At 57.1% G+C, this 11,193-nt stretch overlaps 1 protein-coding gene across 2 annotated transcripts in view; it reads left to right on the top strand.

The window, feature by feature from the left end:
• The first annotated feature begins 1,459 nt into the window (after nucleotides 1-1,459).
• The window catches only part of HOOK2 (hook microtubule-tethering protein 2), a 12,325-nt gene continuing 2,591 nt past the window's right edge, over nucleotides 1,460-11,193 (top strand). Inside the window, exons 1-18 of one of the 2 annotated variants that reach the window (XM_012641407.1) lie at nucleotides 1,460-1,650; nucleotides 2,159-2,244; nucleotides 2,315-2,387; nucleotides 3,344-3,394; nucleotides 3,484-3,616; nucleotides 3,719-3,786; nucleotides 4,161-4,223; nucleotides 4,540-4,620; nucleotides 4,730-4,890; nucleotides 4,979-5,119; nucleotides 5,954-6,155; nucleotides 7,220-7,330; nucleotides 7,421-7,508; nucleotides 7,866-7,935; nucleotides 8,623-8,760; nucleotides 8,859-8,946; nucleotides 9,038-9,043; nucleotides 9,137-9,171. In XM_012641407.1, the coding sequence (XP_012496861.1) occupies nucleotides 1,606-1,650; nucleotides 2,159-2,244; nucleotides 2,315-2,387; nucleotides 3,344-3,394; nucleotides 3,484-3,616; nucleotides 3,719-3,786; nucleotides 4,161-4,223; nucleotides 4,540-4,620; nucleotides 4,730-4,890; nucleotides 4,979-5,119; nucleotides 5,954-6,155; nucleotides 7,220-7,330; nucleotides 7,421-7,508; nucleotides 7,866-7,935; nucleotides 8,623-8,760; nucleotides 8,859-8,946; nucleotides 9,038-9,043; nucleotides 9,137-9,171 (1,640 nt within the window). In that variant the 5' untranslated portion in view covers nucleotides 1,460-1,605. The remainder of the gene's footprint in view (nucleotides 1,651-2,158; nucleotides 2,245-2,314; nucleotides 2,388-3,343; nucleotides 3,395-3,483; nucleotides 3,617-3,718; nucleotides 3,787-4,160; nucleotides 4,224-4,539; nucleotides 4,621-4,729; nucleotides 4,891-4,978; nucleotides 5,120-5,953; nucleotides 6,156-7,219; nucleotides 7,331-7,420; nucleotides 7,509-7,865; nucleotides 7,936-8,622; nucleotides 8,761-8,858; nucleotides 8,947-9,037; nucleotides 9,044-9,136; nucleotides 9,172-11,193) is intronic. The other variant, XM_012641408.1, reaches the window with a different exon arrangement.

The raw sequence follows: 11,193 nt of genomic DNA, 5'->3' as shown, positions 1-11,193 counted from the left end.
AGTCCTGGTTCCAGGCTCACCTCCCAGTGCTACCTGGGGACAGAGTGGCCCTGTTTCCCCCTATTGGCAGCACCCTCTCCTCCGGTGGGTGCAGGATACGGGAGTCGGCAGCAGCTGTTCCCACGACCGCCGGAAGACAGCACAGTCCGGAAGCCAGAGCTGCCAGCCCTTGTCCCCTTCCCCTCTACCCTCCCCACCCGCTCCCAGGGGCTGGAGTCTGGAAAACAATGCGGAGGGAGGCGGTTGGGGATGTGTGGACCAGCCTCCGAGGCCCCCGGGTGCGTACGGCTGCACATCTTTGTGTGCAGTAACCGGGTGTCTGGTACTGACTATGTCGTTCCTGCGAAGCAGGCAGGTGTCTGCTGTCACCCTGCCTACCCTGCTCCAGAGCAGGGTCTTCTGAGCCAAACTCTCAGGGTGGATGGGAACAGCGCCCCACCCCTCCAACCTGGACCCGCCCCCAAGGCAGAGCCCGTCCCTCCCTCAGGGTACAGCTAATGACCTGTAATTACTGCACATTACCTGGCCCGCCTGTTGGGGAGGGGCTGCCGAGGGACCCTGGGGTCAAAGGGCGCGGGCTTGGGCTTTACCCCTCCCCTCAAAGCCTGGTCCACCCGGAGCCTCTGTGTTTCCTCGCTGGCAAAACCGAGAATTAAAACAGCACTTGCCACCTAGAGTCATGGGGAGGATTCAATCGTCTATTTATTTAAATCGCTTAGCACAGGTACTGCATACAGTAATCACTCCATACGTGGTGACTGCGATTTTATCGATAATTACAATCGTTACCGTTTTCCTTTGAGCATTCCCCTCCTCCACAGCCCCAGGGGTCTTGGGGTGGGCCCACTCTCTTCCCAGCAGGCAGCGTTGCTGCGGTCTGTGCGCCCCCTGGTGGGCTGCGGGCGACGCTCTGCTTCGGCCTGGTGCTGGGATCTGAGGCAGGGGAATGACGGGCGCGCCCCTGGGGAAGGCGCAGGGAAAGGTCATTGGAAGACGGATCCAGGATGGGCATGTCCTGTCCATCACCTAGGATATGTGTCTGGCTGACCCCTCCTGCCCTCAGCTTAGGACCACACCTGGGACCCCTCGTCCACCCCTAGGGCAGTACGCCCGGGAAGACCCCTTTAGGATGCCCCCTCCCAGTCCATAAGAAGTGCTGAGGCTCGCCCCTCCCTCGCACAGATAAAGGCTCGGATCATAAGGTGGTTAGGCAGAAGTAATTCTTCCAGTTGTAGGGAAAGGACGTGAATGCGCCTGTATAATAGGGTGGGGCAGCGCCTCCTCAGAAGGATCGTGAGGACCTTCTCACCCCCGAAAAGAGCGAGGGGAGGAGAGGCGGGGCCACTCTCCCGATGCGCAAGGATGGGCCACACTGATGGGCGCCCGATCCCTGCCCGGAGCCAAGATGGCGGGGCTGGAGACAAGAGCGGGCGTCGGCGGGAGATCATGTGCCCGGGGCGGGGCCTGAGCCTAGGGGGCGGGGCGGGGCGGGGCGGCGCTCTAGGCCGAGCGGGAGGTCGGGGCTGCGGGCGCTCGCTGGTGGCGGACCCGGAGGCTGCTGCGGCGCGGGGGCTCAGTGGCCGGGGTCGAATCCAACCGGGAGCCATGAGCGTGGACAAAGCCAAGCTATGCGGGTCTCTGCTCACCTGGGTAGGTTGGGCGCCGGGCTGGGGACAGGTGTGCGCCCGCTCCTCTCGCCCAGGATCCCTGGTCCCGGTTAGGTCCGCCCTTTCGTCCTCGGGCTGGGAGGTGAAGGGAAGTCTTCGGCCTGCTGGGCCGTTGGACTCTAGTCTGAGCACCTGCCCCCGTCACGTGGCAGGTCTACGTGGAAAGAACAGGTGAAGCCACGCCCCTCTGTGGCTGGCTCACGTGGGGCGAGGGCACAGGTGAGTCGGTCTGGTCACGTGGTGCCTGTGGGGACCTGGTGACTAGTGGTACAGCCCTGGCCTGGTCGCTTGGGGTTTGTTGGGCAGAGGTGAAGTGAGGCCACGCCCCCTCCGGTCCCAGGTGAGCAGAAGCCACTCCCTCGCAGACTAGGCATGGTAGAGCAACAGGCCAGCACCTGCCTGATCATGCTGGCCAAAAAAGTCTGCAAAAGGAGAGTGGTTCGGTGGTCCCAGGCCCTGACTGTCCTGTTGTCCCTTCCTTTACCCCTCAGTTGCAGACGTTCCACGTTTCGCCCCCCTGTGCCAGCCCCCAGGACCTGAGCAGCGGCCTCGCAATAGCCTATGTGCTGAACCAGATGTGAGTTGGGCTGAGGGGGAGGGTCCCAAAAGGGTCCCACAGCCAGCTCATCCCACCTTCTCGCCCCCAGAGACCCCTCCTGGTTCAACGAGGCATGGCTCCAGGGCATCTCAGACGACCCAGGTCCCAACTGGAAGCTGAAGGTGACAGGTGGACTCATGACTAGGGGACAGACTGGTGAAGAGATAACCAGAGAAGGGTCAGCTAGACACATGTCCTGGGTGATGGACAGACAGACCTGGCCAGGAAGAGAGACAGATGCCTGGTGATCAGCCAACTATTTGTTCTTTCATTCATCTATTGAGCACCCACTGTGTGCCAGGCATTGGCATTCAGCCAGAAATAACACAGACCAAAACCTGCCCTCACACAGCCATCATTCTAGTGACAATACTTACACAACCACCAAAATTAACTTCTGATGCCAGTAGTTCTACAAAGACAATAAAACTAGGGCCATGAGAGATAGCGACGAGGGAGTGGGTGGGTGGTTACTGGACATGGGCTGATTTCCATGTGACATTTGGAGGAATGGTGTTCCAGGCACAGGGAAAAGCAAATGCAAAAGCCCCGAGTTGGGAATAAGCTTGGTGGGGCTGAGGGATGGTGGGGAGTACAGAAGAGAGAGCAAGAGGGCAAGCATTGTAGCAGATGAGGTCACCAGGGGCCTGGCAGACCGTGGTGGGGGTGTGGATTCTATTTTAAGTGCAGTGGAGTCAAGGAAGGGCTTTAGCCAAGGAAAGATACAACCTGGCTGGGGCTTTAAAAAGCTCCCCCTGGCTGCATGGAGAGGAATGGAGTGTAGGCAGCAAGAATGAAAGAGCTAAGAGGTGGCTGGTGCAGTAATTCAGGTGAGAGATGAAGCTGGATGCATGGATAGAGCCAAAGGGTGGCAGGGCAGGTGGTGAGGAATGACTAGATTCTGGGGACATGTGGACAAGATGATCAGGCAGACAAAAAGGGCAGACAGCCAGACAGGTCACCCCTAGGGGAGGGCACATTCAGACAGAATAGGGCCAAACAGGATGAGATGAGCAGGGAATGAGATTCTAGGTGGGGACCTTGGGACTCCTGTCCATGACTTTTCACCTATCCCTAGGTCAAGAATTTGAAGATGATCTTACACAGCCTGGTGGAATACTCCCAGGATGTGAGTAACTGTAAAGGGATTTAGGGGGTTGCTGGGAGAAGGGGGAGGGGCTGCGAGCCCCTGACACTCTCTCCTCCCTTTGCCCTCAGGTCCTGGCGCATCCTGTGTCAGAACAGCACCTCCCAGATGTAAGCCTCATTGGTGAATTCTCAGACCCTGCTGAGCTCGGCAAGCTGCTTCAGCTAGTGCTGGGCTGTGCTATCAGCTGCGAGAAAAAGCAGGGTATGCGGGGGAGATCAGGGGGTCCCTGGGGGTGGTCTGAGGAAGCCCTCCTTCCTCTCCAACCCACCTCCGGGTCTCAGCCTCCCCCGCCTTGATCTTCAGAGCACATCCAGAGAATCATGACACTGGAGGAATCGGTTCAGCATGTGGTGATGGAAGCCATCCAGGAGGTGGGTGGGGGTGCCCAGTGTGACAATTGAGGAGCTTCAGTCAGGGGAGGGGACATCTCTAGGGCAGAGGCAAGTGGGCACAGGTCCTGCCCTGGTAAGGTCTGGGCTCTGCCTGGACCTCAGTTGGCCAGACATCTCTGTCTCATGTGTCTGCCAGCTCTGAGCAGCGCAAGTCACGATCTAGCAGGCTCCAGAGTCAAAAGACCTGGCCTCCCTCTGTGCTGGAGGCAGGAGGGCAGCCTCAGGGATGGGGTTATTGGGCAGAGCTAGCCTTGAGGACAGGGGGATGGAGATGTTCACAGGCTGAATGGCAGATGCCTTGAAGGCCACCCTCAGAGAGCCAGCTCATCATAATGCCTCTACCCATCCTACAGCTCATGACCAAAGACACCCCCGACTCCCTGTCGCCAGAGACATATGGCAACTTTGATAACCAGGTAAGGGGTGGGGAACTTTGTTAAAGGTCCCAACCCCATTACCAATTCTCAGGGCTGTCTAAGGGGGAGGGGCTTATCTTTAAGCCTGTAAACCACCCCCAGCCCCAGGGTGTTACCCAATTCCCTTGCCAGGTCCCCAGGGTTAAGGGAAGGTTGCTTTTTCTCCAGTTCCCTGGGGTCCCAGCCCTATCTTAGATCCTAAGGATTCCTCAGCTCCTTCCTCTCTGCCCCTAGAGATCCCAGTCTTCCCCTCACCCCCCACTCCTGTCCTTGTGGATCCCTGAGTTCCTCACCACTGCCCTCCCCATCTCCGCAGTCCCGCAGATACTATTTCCTAAGCGAGGAGGCTGAGGAGGGGGACGAGCTTCGGCAGCGCTGTCTCGACCTGGAGCGGCAGGTGGGGCCGATGTGGGGTGTGGGGGGGTGCACAGATGCTCCTGGGGCAGGGTTGCCTGCATAGCAGCCCCCCTCCCAGCCCCCAGCTCATCCACCTGCACGGCCCACAGCTGGTGCTCCTGTTGGAGGAGAAGCAGAGCCTGGCGCAGGAGAACGCGGCGCTGCGGGAGCAGGTGGGCCGGCCAGAGGGCGAGGGCGCCACCGGTCTCACTGCCAAGAAGCTTCTGCTGCTGCAGTCCCAGCTAGAGCAGTTGCAGGAGGAGAACTTCAGGTGTGGCCAGCTGGGGACAGGGCCTGGCAGGCCAGGGTACCTGGGCGAGGGCAGCCCTTTCATATGCCCCTTTTCCCCCGCCCCTCAGGCTGGAGAGTGGCCGGGAGGATGAGCGTCTGCACTGCGCAGAGCTGGAGCGGGAGGTCGCCGAGCTGCAGCAGCGGAACCAGGCACTGACCAGCCTGGCCCAGGAGGCGCAGGCCCTGAAGGATGAGATGGATGAGCTGCGGTGAGTGGCAGCTCCCTGGGTGCCCACCACACGTCCCCACCATTGCCAAAGTTCTCCTCTGAGGCCGTAGTACCTCTGTAACCCCCAAATGTCCAGTGAACCCCCACAATGCCCCCTTCGACTTCACAGATCCATCCTGACCCCCACCATACCCTCTAGGCCTCACTGCACTATCCTGAGCCCCACCACATTCTCTGGACCCTACTAGACCCTCTGGACCCACCGTGTACCCCTGAGCCCCACAGTGTCCCTGTCATCCCATATTATGCTTCCCAGACCCTATAACATCTCTGTGGCCCCACCAGACTCCGCTGCACCATTTCGGTTCCCATTGTGCCCCTGGATCCCACGCTATCCTCCAGGACTCCACAATGCAATTACCTTGCAGTCCCTTGTGACCCCACTGTGCCTTCTGTTAACCCCAAAGGCTCTGCTGTGACGCTATAATGCTAAAATACCAAGTGGACTCCACCTTGCCCCACTGCCCTTCCAAGGACCCCAGAGTGCTCCTGACACACAGCACAGCACAAGGTGTCCTTGGGGAATGCTCAGTCTCCTCTCGGCCCCCATCACTCCCCTGTAACCCCACAGACCTTCTGTGTCCCCACAGTCCACCCCAGAGGATCCCGGATTATAACCCTGGGCTAACCACTTGCCTAATGGCCCCCAACAGCACCAGGCCCGGGCTGATGCCTCATCCTTGATGCTCATGATCACTTCACCTTGAACCCAAACGCCCCAGGCTGACACCCTCCCCTGCCCCGAGAGCCTCGAATCCCAGCGGACCCCTGACCACAGACCCCAGCCCACTCCCCTCCCTGTCGCCTCCCCTAGGCAGTCCTCAGAGCGCGCCGGGCAGCTGGAGGCCACGCTGACCAGTTGCCAGCGCCGCCTGGGGGAACTGAGGGAGCTACGGCGGCAGGTGCGGCAGCTGGAGGAGCGAAACGCGAGCCACGCGGAGCGCACGCGGCAGCTGGAGGAAGAGCTGCGCAGGGCTGGCTCCCTCCGCGCCCAGCTAGAGGCGCAGCGGCGGCAGGTGCGGGGGCGGGGCGGGGGCGGGACTAGGGTAGGGGCCCCGCCCCTCGCAGCGCGCCTCCCTCACCTTGGCCCGCCCTCCACGCTGCTCTCAGCCCCTCCCTCCCTCATATATAGATAGGCCACGCCCTCTGAGCCTCGTCCCTCCATCTAGGCTGCTCCCTTCTGGTTTTGTTTTTTTTTTAATAGACGGGAGTCTGGCTCTGTCGCCCGGCTAGAGTGCAGTGGCATCATCATAGCTCACTGCAACGTCAAACTCCTGGGCCCAAGCCATCCTCCTGCCTCAACCTACCTGGGGCTCAACCCTCCTGGGTTTGTAAGCCCAACCCTTTCCCGCCTTTAAGCTCTGACCTTCCAAGTTCTCTGAGGCTAGTCCCTCCAGCCCCACTCCTTCACCTTGTACAGATGCTCCTCGACTTACGTTGGGTTAGCTTCGGATAAACCCCTCATAAGTTGAAAAAATCATGTTCAAAATGCATTTAAGGCCAGGCGAGGTGGCTCAGGCCTGTAATCGTAGTACTTTGGGAAGCCAAGGTGGAGGGATTGATTGAGCTCAGGAGTTCGAGACCAGCCTGACAAGAGCGAGACCCTGTCTCTACTAAAAATAGAAAAATTAGCTGGGCGTCTTGGCGTGCACCTATAGTCCCAGCTACTCAGGAGGATCCCTTCAGCCCAGGAGTTTGAGGTTGCAGTGAGCTATGATGACGCCCCTGCACGCTACCCAGGGCAACAGAGCAAGACGCTGTCTCCAAAAAAAAAAAAAAAAAGCATTTAATACACCTAACCTGAACATCATGGCTTAGCCTAGTCTACCTTAAATGTGCTCAGAACACTTCCCTTAGCCTACAGATGGGCAAAATCATCTAACATAAAGCCTACTTTATAATAAAGTACTGAATCTCTTATGTAATTGATAGGAGATTGTAATTTATTGAAAGCGAAAAACAGAATGATTGTGTGGGTTCTCACCGTTAACATACATAGTGGAAAGCACCATCGTGAATTGGAAAAATTACGGTCTGTACTCAGTCCCTGCCCCTCCTTCCAACCCTCCCCTCTGTGCAGCTGCAGGAACTACAGGGCCAGCGGCAAGAAGAGGCCATGAAGGCTGAGAAATGGCTATTTGAGTGTCGAAATCTGGAGGAAAAGTATGAGTCAGTGGCAAAGGAGAAGGAGGTGAGGCTGAGGTCCCACGGCCTAAGTCCGCCCTGCCTATCCTGGGGGTAGCGCATTTCCCATGTGGCATCTTGTACCCTGTTCCTGCAGCGGCTGTTGGCGGAACGGGACTCCCTGAGGGAGGCCAATGAGGAGCTGCGCTGTGCCCAGCTGCAGCCGCGGGGGTTGACTCAGGCTGGTGAGCTGGAGCCCCATCCCAGGGCCTGGAGGAGGGGTGGCCTGGGGCCTTACCTGGCCTGGGGTGATGTTCAGGCAGGCAGAATATACTGTGTCCCAGAGCTTGTCTAGCCTGCGGGCAGAGCTAGGCAAGGCTGGAGGTGGCCAGAAAGAGATGACAAGATCAGAGAGAAGGACAGGGGCTCTGGGTGGGGCAAAAGCATACCCTGGACACGCAGTTCCCTACCAAGCTTGGGGTGGAGCTGCCGTCAAGCCAGGCTTTTGGAGGAACTTGAGCCCCCAAAGATGATCCTTGCAAAGTGGACTAGGGGCGGGGACAAGGGTGCACAGAGATCTGAAGACTTCTCACATTCTCCAGACCCCTCGCTTGATCCCACCTCACCTGCCGTGGAGAACTTAGCAGCGGAGATTCTACCTGCAGAACTCAGGTATTGCGGGGTCGCTCAAAGCTCTGGCCCTAGCCAGGCCTGCCAAAGCCCTCAGCCCCGCCCCAGTGCTCCCACCATCACTACCCCGGGTCGCTTGGTCTCAGCTCCAGGTCCTAGCCCGGCTCATATACCTGCCCACTCCTAACTCGGCTCTTACCTGCCCGGGGCCCTAGCCCTATCTGGTGAGGTAGGATCCATCCTCAGTACACAAATTAGGTCCAACCCACCTGGCTCCACTCCCTGTGAAAAAAATTCCTACACCTTAGCCCCGCCCATTTTGCTCTCAGGCCCCCAGGGTTCAGCCCTGTCCTCAGTGTAGCCCCTGCTAAATTCAATCCCCTGTGCCCTGCCGGGATTACTATCCCGCCCCAGCTCTTCCCATTCCTGCTGCTCTCGTTGCTGTAGCCCCATCACGCGTGTTCTAATCCACCCCTGTGGCCCCGCCCCTGCATGGCTCCACCCTCCGGCCCAGCTTAGAGCTCCGCCCACTTTGCCCCCCCCCCCCGGAGTCTGATCCGCTCCTAGGTTCTCAGCGCTGCCCCATGCATGGTCTGGCTGGGCTTTTCCCCAGGGCTCTGTCCCGCCCCTAGCTCCCCTCCCTGGTCTCCCTGCCAAGCCACCCCGGACCCCGAGCTGGGCTGCCGGGTGACCCGTCCCCAGGCCCGCTCACTCCTCCTGAGTCGGCAGGGAGACGCTCCTGCGGCTGGAGCTGGAGAACAAGCGGCTGTGCCGGCAGGAGGCGGCCGACCGGGAGCGGCAAGAGGAGCTGCAGCGCCACCTGGAGGAGGCCAACCGCGCGCGCCACGGTCTGGAGACACAGCACCGGTGAGCGCCCGGCGGAGGGGGGCGCGCGGAGGGGGTCCTGCGTGCGCGCAGGGGGCCGGGGGCGGGCACAGGCACTGAGTGGCCCCCCACCCATGCAGGCTGAACCAGCAGCAGCTGTCGGAGCTGCGGGCCCAGGTGGAGGACCTGCAGAAAGCCCTGCAGGAGCAGGGGGGCAAGACCGAGGACGTGAGTGCCCACCTCCTCCCTGCCTGGCCCTCTCTCGAGGCCCCCAATAACCCTCCTCTCTCTCTCCCCTGCTGCCCGATGCCCCATACAGGCCACTGTAAGTACCATGGCGCCCCCTACCCTCACCCTGGGAAGGAATTCGGACCTCTGGACCTGCCCCCCCTTCATCTGTGTCTCCTCTCTCCCCCAGCCCATCCTGCTGAAACGGAAGCTGGAGGAACACCTGTGAGTAGCAGAGAGAGGACATCTTGGTGGGGGAGATGGTTAGTGAGGACAGAGTCAGCTGAAATACAGACTGAGGACCCAGGTCAAGTGGGGTTTTATAGGCCAAGGGAAGGAGTATGAACCATTGAGGGGGAACAATGGGGAGCAATGGAGAGACTTTCAGGAAGGTAGTATGATAAAGTGATAGTAGCCCTTTTATGTTTTTTTTTGTTTGTTTTTTTTTTTGAGAAAGAGTCTGGCTCTGTTGCCCTGGCTAGAGTGCCATGGTGTCAGCCTAGCTCACAGCAACCTCAAACTCCTGGGCTCAAGCCATCCTCCTGCCTCAGCCTTCCGAGTAGCTGGGACTACAGGCATGCGCCACCATGCCTGGCTAATCTTTTCTATATATATATTTTTAGTTGTCCAGATAATTTATTTCTATTTTTAGTAGAGATGGGGTCTCGCTCTTGCTCAGGCTGGTCTCGAACTTCTGACCTTGAGCAATCCACCCGCCTCGGGCTCCCAGAGAGCTAGGATTACAGACGTGAGCCACCGCGCCTGGCCCCTTTTACGTTTTTATAAAATAATTTTTTTTTTGAAGAGAGGGTCTACCTCTGTTGCCCAGGCTGGAGTGCAGTGGCATGATCATAGCTCACTGCAACCTCAAACTTGTGAGCTCAAGCCATCCTCCCACCTCAGCCTCCCGAGTAGCTGGGACTACATGGGACTATAGGCCCATGCCAGCACACCTGGCTAATTTCTAAAAATGTTTTTGTAGAGACAGGGTCTTGCTATGTTGCTGAGGCTGGTCTTGAACTCTCCTGGCCTCAAGCGATCCTCCTGCATCAGCCTCCCAAAGTGCTGGGATTACAGGCATGAGCTACTGCACCTGGCCAGAAACTATTTTTAAATAGCTATCACATTTATGGTTCAAAACCCAAAACAGCTGGGCACACAAATGCCCACACTCCCAGCTACTCAGAAGGCTGAGGTGGTAGGATCACTTGAGTCCAGGAGTTCCAGATCAGGCTGGGCAACATGGTGAGACCTCGAGTCTCATTAAAACAAATGAACAAACAAAAAGTCATAAACAGATTTATACAGCTTTGCTCTCTCAGATTGGGGGGCAGGGGGAAGAGGCGTACCTCCAAGTGGGCCCCTGTTGACTCAGTTTCCACTCCATCCCCATTCCTATTAGTTTATTATAGAAATTTTCCAGAGTTTTTAAAACAAATTGAAGAAATATTAATATAGATTTTTATTCCTGTTCTTCATTTACACAAAAGGTAGCATATGTGCTAGCATGCACTTTGCTTGTCCTACTTAACAAGATGACTGGGACATTTGTCCAAATGCATGAGAGAGTCCTTATTATTAATATTTTTTATAAGTACCTCAGCCTTTGTTAACCAGGGTTCCATAGGAAAATTAGGCCTTACAAAAAATATTCATGTGACTATTTTCTCACATCTGCCAAGGATAGAATGCTGAGTCAGAGAACAGAAGAAATGATGGTTGTCCCTCAATATCCATAGGAGATTGGTTCTAGGACTCCCTTGGACACCAAAATCTTCAGATGCTCAAATCCCTTATATAAAGTGGCGTAGTATTTGCATATACCATACGCACACCCTCCTGTATATTTTAAATCATCTCTTCGTTGCTTATAATGCCTAATACATTGTAAATGCTATGCAAATAGTTGTTATACTGTATTGTTTGGGGAATAATGACAAGGAAAAAAAGTTGATACGTGTTCAGTTCCCAATATTTTCCATCCTAGTTGGGTTAAATCCACAGATGTAGAAGTCATGGATACCCACGCACACAGAGGGCCAACTGTATTTTCTTACAGAGGACGATGCCTGGGAGCATTAGGGTATAATTCTTTTGTGGAATTCAGGTCGAGGAGGGCTGGTCAGGCTGGGCGCGGTGGCTCACGCCTGTAATCCTAGCACTCTGGGAGGCCGAGGCGGGTGGATGGTTTGAGCTCAGGAGTTTGAGACCAGCCTGAGCAAGAGCGAGCCCTTGTCTCTACTAAAA

The sequence above is a fragment of the Propithecus coquereli genome, unplaced genomic scaffold (assembly GCF_000956105.1).
Source record: "Propithecus coquereli isolate 6110/MARCELLA unplaced genomic scaffold, Pcoq_1.0 Scaffold164, whole genome shotgun sequence".
NCBI classification, from domain to species: Eukaryota; Metazoa; Chordata; class Mammalia; order Primates; family Indriidae; genus Propithecus; species Propithecus coquereli.
This window is presented reverse-complemented; position numbering and strand designations above follow the sequence as displayed.